The sequence below is a fragment of the Lupinus angustifolius genome, unplaced genomic scaffold, assembly GCF_001865875.1.
Source record: "Lupinus angustifolius cultivar Tanjil unplaced genomic scaffold, LupAngTanjil_v1.0 Scaffold_18_56, whole genome shotgun sequence".
Lineage (NCBI taxonomy): Eukaryota > Viridiplantae > Streptophyta > Magnoliopsida > Fabales > Fabaceae > Lupinus > Lupinus angustifolius.
Genome location: NW_017719156.1, coordinates 22,680 through 41,904, shown reverse-complemented (window position 1 = coordinate 41,904; position 19,225 = coordinate 22,680). Strand labels below are relative to the sequence as shown.

Below are 19,225 nucleotides of genomic sequence, written 5' to 3'. Positions count from 1 at the left end.
ACCGGTTTTGATACTTGGCCGGTTCAACATGTATACCGTACCGGTTAGGGGCCCGGTTCACCAGTTTTTCGGTTGAACCGGCCGGTACGAAACGGTTTTTATAACTATGATTACAAAATCTATATATTGTTCATTATTCATTTTAATTATTTTTTTAAAAAGTTAATAATTATTAAATATAATTGGTGTATGATACAATAATAATATATAAGACTATTAAATTGTACATTTAAATCACTAAAAATCCAACAAATTCGAGGATGAGAACAACTTAATTTGGGTTCGGGTTCAATTTTCAGATTTTGGATCATATCTCAACATGTAATACTTCCCCATTGTAATCTCTATTATTTATTTCACCATTGGAGTATACTATTTATGTATTAATCCAATTAAGTCCGTAGCATTTACCAATTTCGTCATATCCTCCTCTTTTTAGATTGGGATCTCATTCTTATGCCATAACTATATGTGGTCTCTTGGAAAATACTATATTTTTTTAATGATGAATTGGCTAAACTATTTATTGCTGTTAACTTAAAATTGAACGTCATTTTTAAAAATATTAATATTTAATAGATTTAGATTAAACATATATTTTTCTGGCTAATCAACCAAGTATTGATTTAGTAATGTAAGATCACACTAGATCTTTTTAAGAGTGACAATTGTTAAGAATGACATCCACGAACCCTAAAGAGATTAATTTCTTAACAAAAAATAAGAAATAGTACCCGAAAAACATTCATAAATAAAAATAATTAAATAACTAATTAAACATGCATGTGATTCCAACATAATGAGAATATAGTAAAGTTAAAAATATGTAACTTTTATCCCACAAGAAAAGTAATTTCCAAATTTAACTATTACCTTTTAGGTCACAAGAAAAAACAACTTTAGCATGTGTTTACCCTCCATAATCAAGTTAAGTTAGAACCTTACTTTCTTGAAATGCATACCATAACCAAATCAAACAATATGCTCAACAAAATTATATTTTACCTTATACCTACACACATATGTGTAATTTGATTTTAATCCAGTATAGGATTTAAAATATATATACACCCGATCACAAAATTGCATTACCGTAATGTCAAAAGTTGGGTTGTGTTAGATAACCTTCAAGTAGCTATTAGACTAATCAACTAGCTTCTTGAGAAAAAGTAAACTAATTATAAGTAGCTAGTAAATGACACGTTTCAATAAACTTATATTTCATTAACTACAGATGGTAAATGGGAAAGCGAGAGGCTTATCTCATGTTAGGCTCTGTTTATCTCAACCACCTGATAAACTAGCTCGTTGAATTAGAATTGTTAAGCTATCAAATTAGGAGAAAACTAAGAGCTCATAAGTTAACTTATTAATTTAGAACCATTTGGTAAGATAAGTTGATAGGTGTAAAATGTCATCAACTCCTAACTTTTAACATATAAGCTCATGAACTATCCTAACTTTTAACTTATAAGCTCATGAACTATCTCAAATCCCTTAGCAAACTCAAGTTTAAAAGTTTATTTTTTTGTACTACCAAGAGTATCTCTGACCCTTTTTGAGTAAGGAACTAATCCCTTTTGGGGCGCGTGAATGTCTCTCCCAACAAGCGTCACTCCCAGGAATCAAACCTTAAACTTTTGGTTATCCAAGGGGTCTTGCGAAACCTTACACCATTAGACCATCACTTTGTTGGTTTTAAAAGTTCATTTACCAAACATTACTATGTACTAGCTTTTTTTGTTACAAATAAGCTAGCTTATAAAACATAAGATGTCACTGTTACCATAAGCACTCTATACCTATGAGATAGCTTATCATCTATTCTTCCCAAACAGTTTCTCGATTAAACTAGCGAGCTTATCAAATCTTAGCTTTCAACTTCTAACTTTAAAGCTTTTAACTCTTATAAGCTAGTTATGCCACACACCATAAATAATTAGTCTAAAAGTCAAACATTTTTCTAACAATATAAAAGTCTGCACTAAGTGGGCAAAAAAACTCCCACATAAGCTTCAGGGAAGAGTAAATGACAAATATAACATTCCACTCTAATTTTCTGTACTTTCTTGGATCCAATTGACACTAATAATTAACATCTAAACATTACTCGCACTATGGGTGGTCGGTTACATAAATCCAACGACGTCATAAGCTCAGCTACAAGGTCAATTGACACTAATTGCTGCCCATATTATTAAGTGGACCTATAACTCAAACAATAATTAAACATAAGGTGTGGAACCCTCACCTCATGTCCAACATCAGCAAACAACAACTTAGACCTTGCTGCAAGTGGTTCTCTGGAAATAGAAAGAAACTCAATAATGTATTCAGAAAGTTAACTTAGTTATTGTTCAGTACAAACCCAAAAAAACACAACTTGCAGCCTTGCGCCAATGTAATCCAAGTTATTAAACATGAAGTTCCTCTCAGATGGATATATAGCATCTGTAACTCCTGAATCTTTAGGCAGAGCATTATGCATACATCAGAATCTTTTAAACAAGGACTAATCCATGAGTAAAACCAGCACTTTGTGGTTGCGATTTCTTTTTGCTGTTTTATGGTGAAAATTGGGGGGTAGGGGGGGCAATGTTTTTGGTAACATCAAGTATTACAATGAACTAACCCAGACATTAAAACAAAATTAAGCAGTTGCAGCCACTTGCACAGATCTGTAGCATGCTCTCTTTGCAGCACGAACAATATCTTCAACCTGTACATCCACATATACTAGTAAGCAAACAAATTTGAACAATATTCAGTCATGTACCAAAATTCTTCAAACCAATTCGCATTTTTTTATAAATCAGATACAACTTTTGTCATACAAAGCCATCATCTCAAGGCCATTATTTTCACCCATTTAAAATAGGGATACATTCTTGGATCTATGTGCAGATTAAGAAAACAAGTCTTCTCTATCAGCTTTAGAAATTCACAGGAAACAAAGTTAGTATTTAAGAAAGCATTACCTGGGGGAAAGCCAATCTCTCCAGATTGGCTGCATAAGGCGTAGGAACATCAGCCCCAGCAATTCTCTCAACTGGTGCATCAAGATAACCAAAACTCTCTTCAATGACAGAAGCGCTGTTCAAGAGAATTGTATAAAATTACATGATTTCCATGAGTTAAGCAGCAATAGACAAAATATGCCAGCGTAAAGAGACAAACCAGATTTCAGCGCCGACACCATGCTGAGGAAACCCTTCTTCAACTGTAACCAGTCTGTTGGTTTTCCGGACTGAAGCATTGATTGTGGATCTATCAAGTGGCCTGATCGAACGCAAATTTATAACCTATGTAACAAAACCATCACTCACTGTTAACATAACCAAAATATAGTTTTTTTTGGGCTTCATTACAAATTGTTTGCATTGCCAGGCTTACCTCTGCATTGATTCCTTCCTTTGCCAGTATTTCAGCAGCCTAAAACCAAGCAAAAGTGTTAATCATAAATGTTCTCTCTTCTTTGGAGAGCAGAGGGGTTAGCAAATCTGATTCTTCTTTAAAAAAACATAAAACACCGAGAAATCCCAAAAACTAACTACTTAATATTTAAAAGCAAGATAACCAAACCTTTAGAGCAAAGCCAACCATTTTTGAGAAGGCTGTAATAGTCACATCTTTTCCTTCTCTCTCAATCTGTTACAGGGTTAATGCATTCAGCAATCAGAGATTCAATAAGAATGCATTATTGCATATAAGTATCGCTTCAAGAATCATAAGTAACATATATCTCATATACTATTGATAATTAATCACCTTAGCTTTTCCTATGGGAAGGCAGAAACTGGAATCGAGAACTTCAGCTGAAACAGGGAATGACTCACCATATCTAGAGGACATAACTCATTAAATTAAATAACTTTTAAACAAGAAATGATGTTGATAATTTTAAACTATTCATTTTAATGTACTGATCACATAGCACAACTTACAACAGCTCGTTTTCCAGGAAAACAACAGGATCAGGGTCCCTTATAGCAGCTTTAAGTAAACCACGAGCATCTTCAGCTGAATATGGTGTCAATACCTTCAATCCAGGGCAAGAGGCGTACCAGGCTGCATAACACTGCATCAAAAGCAAAGTGAATAGTGACAAAACCTAAAACTATTTGTGCTCAATGGTAACATTATAATCAGATTAAATTCAAGAGGGGATGGACAGAACTAGTTAAATAATTATTTTACATAAAAGAAGATAGTGAGAAGAACCATACTTGAGAGTGCTGAGCACCAACCCCAGCAGCAGCACCATTGGGCCCTCTAAATACAATAGGTACAGATATTTGCCCAGCAGACATGTAGTTTGATTTTGCAGCAGAATTGATTATGTGATCTATTGCCTATAACAGAAGTTAAAATATAATGGCACAATGAGTGGGAGTAAACTGATCATGAAGCTGATAAGACAAAATAATGCAGCTGTTTACATAACAAATGAAGCCCAGAACTAAATGTCATCACTAAACATGCTAACATGACATTCCTTACAATTTTTTACTGTTTCAACTTATTAATATCCAACATTAAGATTAAGATTGCAAACATAATAAGAATATGATGTCGCTCAGAGTAAACAGAATTTAACTTCCAACATGATTTATCCATAAGAATAAGACTTGAGAAGCAATGAAATTCCAGAATTTAGGGAAGTTGGAAAAACATAAAGCTGAGAGTCAAATTAAGAAAGAAAGAATGTAAATGATAAGATAAATTGAAGAGTAACCTACCTGCATGGAGAAGTTAAAAGTCATAAACTCGACAACAGGCTTTAGACCGTAGTAAGCAGCACCAACTCCAATCCCAGCAAAGCCAGCTTCGGTAATTGGAGTGTCAAGAACCCTTTCAGGGCCATACTTATCGAGCAACCCCTTGGATATCTGAAAAGTGTAAGGAGAACAAAGAAACAAGATTAAACATCCATGGAGTGATGATGATAATTGATAAATGAATGAATTAATGAATTAATGGAGCGAACCTTATAAGCACCCTGATACTCGCCAACCTCTTCACCCAACAACAACACTTTAGGATCAGCAGACATTTCCTCATCCAGAGCAGAGTTCAGAGCATCTCTCACTGTCATCTGCGTTTAACCCATATTTTATGCCTTAATTCACTTATTCTAATTATTTACTATAAATCAAATCAAATCAAATCAAACCAAACCAAACCAAACCTGGTTAGCAGAAGAAGAGAAAGCTCTGAAAGCGGGGCGAACAATACTCTGTGTGTTGCAATAATTAATTAATTAATTAATAAATAAATAGGAGTATGGAACTGAAATTGAGAGGATATATAGAGATACCTTGTTGTGCCTTAAAACACCCAACATCATGTTTGAGGATTGAAATGAATAAAGAAAGAGAAGAAGCAGCAGCAGCAGCTAAATGGAGAATAAGAAAAGAGAGTGAGTGATAAGGAATAAGGAATGAAGGAATGAAGGAAAGAAAGAAGGATCTAAAGGTATACCTGTGTGGAAGGAGGGAGAGAGTTTCTATAGATCTCAGAGTCTCAGAGTCTCAGAGAAAGAAGGGAATCCGATTCTGATAGTCACAGACTCAAAAATCATGAATGCCGCACCAACCCTCCACCCCAACTATTATTATATAATATTTTCAGTAATTAAATTCAAATTATGTCATATTATTATTAGTCACTTCCTTCCCCTTTAACCAACATCTTCACTTTTATATCTTTTCAAAATTGATTTATTCATTTATGTAATTGATTTATTCTTTTATTGCAAACTCAGACATAGTAGGTACACGAGGCATGCCTTTCATCACCCCGCACTCTAACTCACCAACCATTAACAAGCCGTTTGTTTTGTGGTAAAAAATAAAAAATAAAACTACTTTTCAAAATATATTTTTATAAGTTTAGTATATATACATTATTCAACAAATTTTTCATACAACTACTACTATATCATCTCTAACTATCATTGGCAATTTGGGCAAAGCCTATGGAGCTCGCTCGCCCGCCCGAACATTTTGGGCGAGCAAGGCATGAAAATTGTTTTCTTACGCCCTAAAATGTTCGTCCAATCTGTCATTTTTGCCCATTAGCATTTCAAATGGGCGGGGAGGGCGGCCTATTGGCATCAATGAACACTGAAATAAGAAATTCGATGAGTCAACTATGACAAAAGTAATTCATGTTCTCACCACTTATGCATGTAACAATTTTTCAAAATATAATAGTCTTACCAATTAAATGCATGTCCATTTAATACAAAATTAAGATGTTATGTTATGTGTTTTTAATATGTCTGTCACTGTGTATGTAATCTAAAGTACTATGTTATTTTTAGTTATTTTTTTAATCTAGGGTGGCCGCAAGCCCACTCTGCTCATGTTTAGGGTGTGCAATGCATGATATTTCATGTCCTATTTTAAAACGGGCATGTCCATGCCGCCCTAATTTTGGCGGGCATTGTGTGGACATGGATAGGGCGGGCATGGCCGCCCTAATTGCCAATGCTATATGTAACTAACTTTTATACATGAATCAATAATAATTAACAAATAAATGATGTGTTAAGGATTTAAAAACTTTTACATTGTTAGTGTATAGATATATGAGTGTAATGTCTTCACAATGTCAATGTAATGATTCATAAACAGTCACTGTATTATTTTGTCATTCATTTAGATTATTTTTTGAAGAGTTAAGGATTATTATACAATAACATTATATATGACTCATACAATGTTATAAATAAAAATGTTTTTTTAAATAAATGGGGTACTTTTATTAGAAAATATATAGTATCTAATAATAATGTCTTTTTTTATATATTTTCTGCCTGCTATATATATAAATATAAATAAATAAATAGTAATGATATATTAACGATATAAATATTTTTAAGGACATTAAGCTCTAATTCTATATATTAGGGGTGAGTAGGACTCGACCATATTCACTCACCTGACACGTTTCGATCATTATCATGCTTAAATAGGGTTAGGTCTAGGGTTGAGTTCGAGTTTAAAAAATAGACTCGATCAATATTTAGAGTCGAGTGGGGACAAATTATAACCCGACCCGACCAATAATCACTCACTCATCATGTTTGTATGTATTTTTACTTAAATATGTACAAAATAATGATATCTTTTCGTCGAAGGTATTATTGATTCTCTAATTTTTTATGATTAATAATATATATATATTATTCTATATTGTCAAATTATATATTCATAATAATAAATAATATCGAGAAGTCTTTATCTAAAATAAGTGTACATTATATTTAATCGGGTCTAGGGACAAATCGAATTTAAGGTCTGATTTGATCGATATTTAGGATCAGGTTAGCTTCAGGTCTAGGATCAAGTCTAAGTTCAAGAAAATGACATGATTAATATTTGGGATCGGGTAAGGTTAAGATACATGCCATATTCACTTTTTTTACTACGATTTGAAAAACAGTTATGATCAATATTATTTCCTATATCATCTCTCATAATAGGAATTTGGTTCACGATTAATCATTATTATTTCCTATATCATCTCTCAAGATGGGAAATTAATTCACAATCAATATGTCTTTTGTTGTTAATTCCTTTTAATTAAAATATTTTAAAAAATATATACAACTATATAAATTAATTAATAAATTTATTTTAAATTTAATAGTAATATTATAGTTTGTGTTGTAGCTAACTTTTATTCGAAATTGATCATTAGTATTATATTTGTTGTCTCTTAAAATGATAAGTGGATAACAATCAATCTGATTTCTTTTGTTCTTAATTATTTTTTAATTAAAATATTTTCTTTTTAAAATTAAATAACGTTATGAATTAGCTAATAAAATTATTTTTGGAAATTTAATAATAAGGTTATAAATATCATGCATTATACTTGGGGTTGAAAAATACTTGTGGTCAGTAGTATTTCATCTTAGTCTTCATTTCTCTACTTGTCAAAGAAGGTGAGTCTTTTATCATATGGGTTTAAGTTTATGACCACAAGAAACACATGTTTGTTATTTTGGAAGGGAAAACATGAGTCTTCTTGAATTTTTTTACTAAAAGTGGTTTGTTAATGAAGGAAAAGAAGGCAGTGATATTGTTATTTTGGAAGGCAAATGGTAAATAGTGTATTTTAAACACAATATTTAATATGTGTACACTAACGGTGGAATTGATTTTTATACTGTCAGTAAATCTCTACCATTCATTTGTTTGCTAGTATCACTTTTAAATAAAAGTATTACAAATCAATGATAGATAATGTGCTGACAGTATAAAAAACTTTATGTTATAGTACATAGATTTTAAACTCATACCCAATAGCAAAGAATATGATAGTATTGGAATTTAAATGCAGTTTTCGTGTTTTCCTTCTGTTCACTTTTTATTCAAAAGGCATGATTGAAATAAGAAATCATTTGCAATCTATCAAAAAATGGACTCCATTAATGGAGAAGCAAGTGCTATGTAAAAGTAAAGAAAATGTAATACACATTGACATTCATATCCCTTTTATTTAAAATGATATTACATTTTTACCCTTAAAATACAAAGGAAAAAGTCATTTACCTCTCCATTACTTGAGAGGAGTCTTACTCCAAAAAATGTGGCAGCCAAATATATATCTCATTGTCCCAATAAAGGTGCATGCTTGGTGTAAGAAATTCATAGGCCGAAAATGATTATTTTTACACGTGCATAAATGTTACACTTTTTTCATGTAAATAGTCATACTCAATATTAACCTTTTTTTTTAAATTTATGCAGTTTCAGAGAAATCCGGAATGAACCATGGCAAGAAATACATTAATCTTATTGAAAGTCTTCTCGATGAACTTCAACTTTGTAAAAGATTGCAATGATTAAGATTTAATAATGGCAGCTAAATATGACTTAGTGACTTAGTGTTCCTTAAAAAATGTGACTTAGTTTTTGTGTGTGTTAAACTTATGTAGCGAATAGGGAAGGAAAATGAATCAAACTCATGTACCATATGGCTGGGTTGATTAAAACTTGAGATATATTATTGTGTCAAATACTCGACAAAAACTGATTTTATTGTCTATGATAATTTTATCTAATTCAAGCATAAATTTCCATCCATGGAGTATAAATCCTTCCAAACCAATAAAATAAGTAGGAAAGAAATTAAGAATAATTATTGGATTTGAGTAAATTTGACTGAATAATTATTAGATTTGCTATAGCTCCACACCTAGGAATGGAGAATACATTTTAGAGTTCATGCATGAGATTAGTAATGGACTCAAGTTCCTAAGAAAAAGTTGTATTCTTTAAGATAAATTAAACTCTCACTTATCCTCCGATTATCTTCCAAAGTTATTGATGAGAGTATCCTTAGAAAGATTGAGTTTATAGTAGTTGAAACTTGAACATTAGGTTATTGGGACCTAATTAATTGTGATACCAAAATTAGTAGCTTTCAATCGCTTATAAAATTAGAGGGTGTTATCATTCCTGTAGTTTGTTAGGTGTCTAAACTAAAAAGAGCTTTTCAAAGAATTAGCCATATATCTAACATAAAAAACATATTGTATCTAGTTTCTAAGATTTGAATTGGTCAAAATTAAATTTGAATTGGAGCGAGTTACAAAGTCTAAAATTATGTTTTGTATTAAGGAATGAAACGTTAATCAAATATACATAGAATTGAGGAGGTGGTTGTTGAGTATCTATTGTTTTGAGGTTAAATAATTGATAAACAAGTAAGAGAAATGTAAAAAAGAATAAAAAAAGAGGGTAAATAAATATTCCATTAATAATTGGGTAGAGAGAGAAGCATCTGACAGCACACCCACCAACGTATTCTTTATGTTCATTAATTAATATTTGCTTTTTCTTTTTCTATTTTTCATTTTGATTTTATACTATCAATGATTTTTCTCTTTTTTTAGTAAGAAAATGAGATCTTATTGACATGTGTTATTTTTAATTGTCATTCTCAAAAATCGAACTCTTAATTTTTTTAAACATTTTAAATGATATAATGAAACTTTATACTATTTAATCTTACACATTCTTATTATTTTCCATCATTTTGTTTGAGGCTTTCATTCAAACATTTCAAATACAAACAATTCACACAAAAAAGGAACATTGATCTCTTTCTCTCTCGTCGCTCTCTCTCTCTCTCTCTCTAACGTTTTCACAATCACATCATACCAATTCCTTGTTCCCATTCGGATTGAGATTAGGTTGGTTTTTGATCTCTTTTCCATTTCCCCAGATCTCATCGTTTCCCCCTTCATTTCAATGTCTTGGATCTGTTTTCTAATCTCTATTTTGATAATATTTTATGATTCATTTCTTATATATCCATCTATTGTGTTTTACATTGATGTTTAATTTTTGTTTTATCATTTATTCCAAAATAATAGATTTAGCTCTGATTTCATCAGTTCGTTTTTATTTGTTCTTCCCAATTCAATTATGCTTGAATCAGGTTTTGGTTGTTATTGTATTGAAGTCATTAGTTTTGGGTTTAGATTCAGCTCTGATGCCCCCTTTTGTTTTTTATTTGTTATTTCCATTTCAGCGGTAGCCGTTTTGTTAGTTTATTTTATGTGTTCTTCCACACTTTGCAATTGTTTGGACATTGTTAGATATGATAATCCACATGATGATGTTTATAGCAATTTGTTTGAGAATTTGGATTGATCTCTGAAGATTCATATAGGATTTGATTTTGGATTTCTTTGTTGACTTTCTATTAGTAGTTTTAAGTTTTTTGAATGATTTTATATAATTGAAGGGCACTCGGTAATGTTCAAATTCAGATTTTACACCCAAGCATGTTCCTCCATGTAAAGGCTTAAATTTTCACTTTAAACATGCATGGTTCTCCTTTCTATTGTCATATACCAGATATTGGTATTTGTTTATTTCTGCTGGATGTGTCTTCCTTTATAAATAAATCAAGTTTCTATCCAATTGCCATTTTCTTAAAATTACTGTTAACTGATATTCAAGTACAAGTTGTACAAGGACAAACAGATAGTAACACTTGAAAATATCTGATTGGAATTCAAGTAATCTTAATGTTGTTTTGAAATACTAAGCTTTTCTTGAACTAGTGCGTGGCAAAAAAAATTGAAGTGAGTTTTATTTGTACATTGCAGATTAGTGCCTTGGTGCTGGTTTATAGCTTGTGCTGAACACCGGCTACAATGAAGAAGGTTATTGGTCAAACTGTTAGGGACCTGTAAGTATTACTTTTTATTGTTTATTAATGTGTGTTTCATTCTTCAATTTGACATGTATATAATTGCTACTTTAGGCGTTTATTGATATTTCAGAGCCCAGCCTTATTATCTAATGGATGTTGTCTAATTCCTAAACAAATGTGTTACTCTTCCTTGTATTCTTGCAGTAAAAGAGGAGTAAATAAGAAAGTGCTGAAAGTTCCTGGGATTGAACAGAAGGTAAAGGTTTTTTGCTTTTGAAAGTCCACTGTTAAACTATGACTGCACAAATCTAGCAAGATACTTTGTTCAAGGATTTATCTGAAGTCCGACTTTATATTACTATGATTCTTGCTCATGAAGTAAATGTTGATTATTCTTAAATTTATGAATTTTATAGTCTTTTATTACAAAATCTAAATTTGATTAGTTGTCTTCTATTCCCTCTTACAGGTTCTTGATGCTACCAGCAATGAACCTTGGGGTCCTCATGGAACACTTCTTGCAGATATTGCTCAGGCAACCAGAAACCCGTAAGCAACTCCTAATTTTATACTCGATATATTAAATTATATGACTACAAAGAATCTCATTTTTGAGCACCGCTGCAGTCATGAATACCAGATGATAATGGCAGTAATCTGGAAGCGAATTAATGACACTGGAAAGAATTGGCGGCATGTTTACAAGGTTTTCACCCCACTATTTTACCTTTTAGTTGCATTTGCTCCTAGATGCTGCTAATATTGTTTCTCTTATTTATTTATTTATGTTGAAATGATATGTATTGTTCCATCAGCACTTCAGCGTACCCATGCAAGTACTATATTTATGACTTTTGTCTCCACTTGTTTATATCCTTTGAAATCATGGCGGGTTCTTGTATGTTAAGAATTCTTAGACTATAGTTCTTTTCTTATATGATATGTATCTATACTAACTGCTCGTTGCTTAATCACAGGCTTTGACAGTACTAGAGTATTTGGTGGCTAATGGGTCAGAACGAGTCATAGATGAGATCAGAGAACATGCTTACCAAATATCAGTAATTTCCATTTACTCAAACCTACTTAAATTTTATATACTTGTAGTTAATTGCTATGCAGGTAGTTTTGTTGAAATGATCTACTAAACTTAATCCAACCTGATAAATGGTAATTGTCATATGAACAGACCTTGTCCGAATTTCAGTACATTGATTCCAGCGGAAGAGATCAGGGAAACAATGTCAGGAGAAAATCTCAGAGTCTTGTTCTCCTTGTGAATGATAAAGAAAGAATCATTGAGGTTAGGCAGAAGGCTGCTGCAAACAGGGACAAGTATGTTTCCTCTCGTTAATTTTATTGAATGTCTTTTGGCTTTAATGTGAGGTCACAGGATTCGGTATGTGAAATATGTTTGTGTCTATTTGGGTTTCTCAATCTTGAGACAACATTAATTGTCTTATATGGTTGTCCAGGTTTCGCAACAATCCATCTGATGGAATGTATAGGCCTGGATCATATTCAAATAGTGCCTATGGTGACAGATATGATGATGATCGTTACGGAAACAGGGAGGAAGATAGAAATGGCCATGGTTATGGAAGAGAAAGAGAAGGGGGCTATAGGGATGATGATCGGTCTAGTCGCGATGGAGATCGGTATAGCAGAGATTATGAGGAACGTTATGGCAGGGATGGTTACAGAGATGAGGACACCAGGGGAAGAAGTCAAAGTGTTGATTACAAAAATGAATCAAGAAGCAGGAGCTCTGATAGAGACCGTGATCGTAGTTATGAGGATGATGGACACTCATCTCGGTACAAATCTATAGACAGTGTGTATCAATAAACTGTTATTTTATCTTAAAAATATTATAGGAAGAGCTCAAGGGTTTATGCTCAATTTTATACTGCAATATAAAGGCTTATTTTATTTGTTAACTTGAAATAAAAATGTACTCCCTCAATATAATTTGTTTTCTAACTTATATCATTCTTATACTTAAATAAAAAGGATAAAGAAGTTTGCAAACTATTTGTTGGGGTTATGGTTTTATAACATTAAGTATAGAAAATACTAATGAATTTCACTACTTGCTCCAATTTTCTTCTCATTTATCATGAGAATATGGGGACTAGTGTGATATTCATTGCTCTATGATGAACATCGTTCATGCTTCTAACTTGGTTATTGATGCAATCATTTCTCAGAGGTAGCAACGCTAAACCTGATGACCGATCTCTGGAAGCAAGGTAAATTCGTTATAGGGATACTCTCTCTCTCCCTCTCTGTTTTGCATATTGATGCCCATCATCTTTTATATTGATCATGTGCAATACAAATGGGCAGGCTTGAGCGAAAAATTTCTGAACAAAGTATAGGTGCTCCTCCCAGTTATGAAGAAGCTGTTGGTGAATCTCGGAGCCCTGTACACAGCGAAAGGTATGAATTTATATACTACAAGAAGCACTTCTTTATAAACACAATCTGTTACTGATGTTATCTTGATTGCAGAGATGTAGAAACTTCAGCAGGATCTGCTCCAAGAGGTTCATCTCCTCATGCAAATGATAATCCAAGCCAAACTGCTGCTCCTACAGGATCTTCTCCTTCTGTAAGCAATAATCCAATTGAAGCAACTGCTGCCAGTAGTGCAGCATATGGAAATCAGGAAATTGCGCCCCCTGATGACTATTTTGACCCACGTGTTCCTCCAGCAGGTGTGAATAGTTCCTTATAGTACTATATCATGATTCTCTTCAGTATGATTGTAACTGTTACTCCTTGTTCGAAAAAATCTTGAGCATGTTGAGTTAGATATTTTTTTATATTTACGTTTGTTTACATTATTTAGTGTATCATCTTTCAGTTAGAGTGGTGGAGGTGGGGTTGCTATTCCAATTGTTGGATTGAATGTTTTATAATATGTTCTTCATTCTATATTTCTTGCATACATCTGCATTAGAGTTGAAGTTCTCTTTAGATCACCCCTTAAGTGTTTCTGAGTATGTCTCTCTTATCTCTCCTAAATTCTAACAATTTGATTTATGGTCCTAAGCACCATGGGCATGTCACTCTTAGAAAATTGTTTTAATGAGGCATTCTGTGGCATGTCTCTGGTGCATACACAGTCAGGGAACAAGGACTTTGAGATGGGTGGTGTTATTGATGATTCTAGTGATTGTAGTGTTTTTCATGTGACTTGGTGTGATACAGACTGGAGTGGTATGCATGCACCATTTTATGCATAAATTTGACAGACTTATGAAACCGAATCATATGATCCTTTAATAAGAAGAATTCACTTATCTAATTGTGGGAAACATTGGCCACTCACTAGTGATGCTCATAATTCTGATCCAATAGTTTATGACAGAGCGGCATAGCATTGTTTATGGCCAAGATATGGCATTCATTCAACATTTTGATTCAGTATACTTGTAAAATCAATGCCATGTTCCTAGGGGACATTTGATGAATTATTAATTAGTAGTCATTTGTGGTTGAAGCTTAATATTGGTGTTCTAAAGAGATTTCAATAATGATGATATTCATATGTTCTTCTCAGCTGCCCCGGTCATATCTAATATAATTTTGCCCCAGCCAAGTCTAATAGTGTTGCCCCAGCCACCCCTAGGGGACATTTGATGAATTATCAATGAGTAGTACTTTGTGGTTTAAGTTTAAAATTGATGGTCTTAAAGAGATTTTAACAATGATGATTATTTTTATGTTTCTTCTCAGCTGCCCCAGCCATATCTAATAATGTTGCCCTAGCCATGTCTAATAATGTTGCCCCAGCCACCTCTAGTAATGTTGAAATGGACTTGCTTGGCTCCCTCTCAGATTCATTTGCCTTGGCTCTTGTGCCAACTACATCAGCAACCGAAACCCCTGAAGGGAATACAGACACTGTTTCAACAGCTTCATTTGCAGCACCACCAGCTGGATCTAGTAATTTCAATCAGGTAGCCATTTGTTTGACTGCTTCTCTACTCTCTAGTGTGAGAAAGTATTTGGATCCTGTTTTCTTTGTATTGGCACGGTACTATTAATAATGGGCTCATATTTGACTTGGAATTCTTCCAACTTTCACCTTTATGCCTTATATCTGATATTTTTTATTTAGCATGCATGACTGTAACTATTAGGTGGGAGAGTTTTTGTCAAGAAATGCACCATAGTAATTAATACTAAATCCTCTTTGTATACCAAATTGAATGGGTAAAATTCTTCAAAGTAGGAGAAGTTTTCTATTTGTAGAATGGTCACAACTATTTCAGCAATTATCTTTGTAAAATCTTAGATACATCTGCATCTTGATCTGTGTTTGGTATAGGTGTCAGAAATAGATTATAATTATATTTCATTATAAGTTGAATAATTTTATGTTTGATGTGTTAAAAAATTGCCTTTTCATAGTACAACAACAACAACCAAGCCTTTATCCCACAAGGTGGGGCCGGATGGCCGAATGACGCCCTAATCCTCTATCATAAATCATTTTCATTGACATAACATTGATTTCTAAGCCTCTTCTTAGTAAATTACGAAAAAGGGTATTAGGTTATTTGTTTAGATTAATAATAATTCGTGAAGAGATATGTTGAGGAGGGTTATTTTGAAAAGTGATTTTGGTGGGTTAGAATTAATCAAGAAAAAAACACCTAACAATTCCTGAATTAAGGAGGGGATTGTAGCTTCTTTTTTTATTATAAAAAAACCATAAAAATAAAAATTGAAGTTCAAGCAGTCAAGCTCTTGACCAAATATAAAGTAGTTTTTTATGAAACAGCTTTTTAAAAACAGCTGAAATGTGGTAAAGTAAACTTTACCAAACAGCCCCTTTGTAAATTGTTGAAATAATATATTTGTTTGTTTGATTTGTGGTAGTCTTTTGAAGATCCATTTGGCGACTCACCATTCAAGGCTGTTCCTTCTGCTGAAACTGCTCCATCTCAACCCCAGGCATATCAGAGTTTTGAACCATCCCAATCAAGTGCTCATAATGCAAACTTCGGGTTTGGGGACTCATTTTCTGTTGTATACTCTGCATCTGGTGCCGGTGACACTCAACCTTTCTCTACAAACTCTCAGTTTCTGTCTCAAGATTTGTCATCTTCGCAGCAGGAAACTGATATTCTGGCCGACATTCTTCCTCCAGCGCCATTACCTGGGATGGCTTCACAAAACATTTCAGCTCCTGCTGGTTCTCAAGCTTCACCTTCCTATTTAGCATCATCTGGCCAAATGGCAACTCCGTTTTCGGAACCAACTGGCGAACTTACCCAGCAAAGTTTCTCACCTGCAACCAGTCAATCTGTACAACAAGGCTTTTCGGCTCCCGCGGGTCAATTTCCCCAGCAAGCCTTTTCAGCAGCTCCAAATGGCCAACCAGGCCAAGTACAATCTCCTTTTTCAGCTCCTAATGGCCAACTAGGACAAGTACAATCACCTTTTCCGGCTCCTACCAGTCAACATGGACAACAAACCTTTTCATCTCATGCTGGTCAACCTAACTTGCACGGATTTTCATTGTCAACTGGCCAATCTGTGCAGCCACCTTTTGCTTCTCAAGGTGGTCAACTTGCACAATCAAGTGGTCACATGTATGGTGGATTCAACTCCCAGGGTGGATCTCCAGGGGCTCCTAACATGTCTTCTCAGTCCCAAAATGGATATAATGGGCATATGAACAGTGGGAACTTCCAGCCACAAGCGCCAACAGGTCAGCCTTCACAGAGCACAAACTTTCCCCATCATGGAGGATCTCCTTCTCACACAACTTTCCCTGTGGCTTCTCACTCTCCAACTAATCAAGCATCACAGTTTAACAACCAGAGCTTCATTGGTCAGCAGGGGAATGCAGCTCCCTTTAGCTCACCGTTTACCCATCAACCACTTGCTCCTAATGCTTCACAGATTGCTGCTTCAATGGGGTCAAATTCTCTAGTTTCTCAACCATCCAAGGACAAGTTTGAGACAAAATCAACAATTTGGACTGATACACTAAGCAGGGGACTGGTTAATTTGAATATATCTGGACGTGAGTGCTTACTTATACCTTCTCAAAACCTGTTTAGGTTTTGTTTGCTCTAAGAAAGCATTTCTATTTTCAATTCCTCCTATTATTAATAGAATTTTGCAAAACACTCCACCTTGTTCTGTTTCCACCTTTTCACTTAGATTGGAAACACTGAAAACAATACTATGTTGCTTTTACTGTTTCGTATAAAAATCTTCAGAACAAGAACATAATGAAAACAAGGTGACATGAGGGAATGAAAATTGAAAGGGTTTAGTTAAACATAACGGGCTCAAGTTTCTGCAACATATGTCATTTGGAATGTTGACCTTATCTGAAAAACCTATTAATCTTAATGCTTTTTCTTTTATGCAGCCAAGACAAATCCATTAGCGGATATTGGGATTGACTTTGACTCCATTAATAGGAAGGAAAAGAGAATGGAGAAGCCCACCATACAAGCTGTAACATCAACTATCACCATGGGCAAGGCTATGGGATCCGGTTCAGGTATAGGTCGGGCTGGTGCTGGTGCTATCAGACCTCCTCCAAACCCAGTGATGGGTTCTAACATGGGGATGGGCAATGGTATGGGTATGAGCATGGGGACAAACAATGGAATGGGCATGGGTATGGGAGGCTATGGAGGCATGAATCCGTCAATGGGAATGCAGATGGGTATGAACAACATGGGTATGGGGCAAGGAGTCCAAATGCAACCCCCTACTGGAGGATATCATCAAGGGTCGAACATGCCAAATAATTACAACCCAGCGATGGGTCCAGGTGGTTATTCTCAACAGCCATATGGTGGATACAGATGAGTCTTGATCAAGCATTATTCCTTGATAGCAAGGTGAAGAAGTACAATTACTTTGATTGTTTTGTTACAAGTTGAGAGAGATTGGCATACCAGTGGTGCTTTTCATGATATCCACACCTTGACCTTTGAAAATTTTATAGTGGTTGGTGTACTTTCTTGTAATTTTTCTGTAGAGTGACCGGGTGTGATGTATGTTTATTCTTGTTATAAATATTATATTACCATTCTTTTTGGGTGCTATGTGTAACATTGACTGGATACAAAATAACCTTACTTGGGTTATTGCTTTCTATGCTTGCTCCTCGTTTTTTTGTACACTACCAGGTGGCTTCATATTTTTAATATATTCATTGTATTTTTTTATATTTGCCTTCCATTTAAAGGTTGAAATTCATGTAAGGATGTTTATCACAATTATGCAACTATATGTTAAATATTATGTAATTTACAAGGTTATATGATTATAAAAAAACTTAATCGAAATTAGGCCCTTGTATCCAGTGTTGTGTAGTCTATTAGATATTGGACTTCATAATTGCAATCAATAGTTGCTTTTGATGCTGTAGCCTGTCTCTTCTTTGAGTATATTTCTAAATGGTGTTGATATGGGTCATTGAACTTGCGTTGAAACTCCCCATGCTTTTCTTTTATACATTTAATGGTTTGTAATCTACTCATCCGTTTATATGTATTCAATATATTTTTGGACATAAAAGATTTTTGGTGTCTGTATTTCTTTTGTGCGAGCCTTGTCACTAAACTGTCTTTTTATATTTTTCGTGTCTAGTTTTGGCACTTTCAACGTTGAAGTTCGATATTTTTGGTACTACAAAATGTATCGTCTCACCTTTCGAATAAGAAATTAATCTCTTTCGAAATGCGTAACTGCTCCTCCTAACAAGTATCGCTCACAGAAATCGAACTCTACACTTTTTGGTTATCCTAAAGATATAACGGAGCCTTACTAGACCAAGTTGAAGTTTGACTTTATTGTTCCTATCAATTGAGGTTATTTTAGGGAACCTTTTAACCACATTGTAAAAGATACTTTTTTATTATTTTGAGCCAGTTTTTTGCTTGTGAAATATTTTATACACAACTTTTAAAGGAGGCCCAGTGTATAGAGATTCTAAATTGTTGAGTATGCATAATGCATGATACATATGTTGTTTTACCTTTATAAGGTAAGAGACTAT

At 33.8% G+C, this 19,225-nt stretch overlaps 2 protein-coding genes across 3 annotated transcripts; one reads left to right on the top strand and one right to left on the bottom strand.

Annotated features, from left to right (window-relative positions):
- Nucleotides 1-2,304: 2,304 nt before the first annotated feature.
- LOC109338140 (pyruvate dehydrogenase E1 component subunit beta-1, mitochondrial) lies at nucleotides 2,305-5,606 on the bottom strand. Its single transcript, XM_019575287.1, has 13 exons — nucleotides 5,482-5,606; nucleotides 5,318-5,395; nucleotides 5,189-5,236; nucleotides 4,988-5,095; nucleotides 4,740-4,889; nucleotides 4,227-4,352; nucleotides 3,945-4,078; nucleotides 3,769-3,841; nucleotides 3,583-3,648; nucleotides 3,394-3,432; nucleotides 3,178-3,302; nucleotides 2,979-3,093; nucleotides 2,305-2,719 (listed from the first exon to the last, which is right to left on the bottom strand). The coding sequence occupies exons 2-13, from the start codon at nucleotides 5,345-5,347 to the stop codon at nucleotides 2,651-2,653; spliced, it is 1,083 nt and encodes a 360-aa protein (XP_019430832.1). The 5' UTR covers nucleotides 5,348-5,395; nucleotides 5,482-5,606; the 3' UTR covers nucleotides 2,305-2,650.
- A 4,483-nt stretch (nucleotides 5,607-10,089) lies between these two features.
- LOC109338137 (clathrin interactor EPSIN 2) lies at nucleotides 10,090-18,346 on the top strand. 2 transcript variants are annotated; one of them, XM_019575285.1, is made up of 15 exons: nucleotides 10,090-10,210; nucleotides 11,135-11,217; nucleotides 11,386-11,437; nucleotides 11,651-11,730; nucleotides 11,809-11,887; nucleotides 12,159-12,242; nucleotides 12,371-12,516; nucleotides 12,657-12,998; nucleotides 13,392-13,433; nucleotides 13,531-13,623; nucleotides 13,696-13,901; nucleotides 14,926-15,149; nucleotides 16,075-17,227; nucleotides 17,582-17,794; nucleotides 17,837-18,346. In XM_019575285.1, exons 2-15 carry the CDS (start codon nucleotides 11,183-11,185, stop codon nucleotides 18,028-18,030), a joined length of 2,943 nt encoding a protein of 980 aa, XP_019430830.1. In that variant the 5' UTR covers nucleotides 10,090-10,210; nucleotides 11,135-11,182; the 3' UTR covers nucleotides 18,031-18,346. The 2 variants fall into 2 exon arrangements, with proteins under 2 accessions (XP_019430830.1, XP_019430829.1); XM_019575284.1 differs by having other exon boundaries at nucleotides 17,582-18,346.
- The last annotated feature ends 879 nt before the right edge of the window (nucleotides 18,347-19,225 follow it).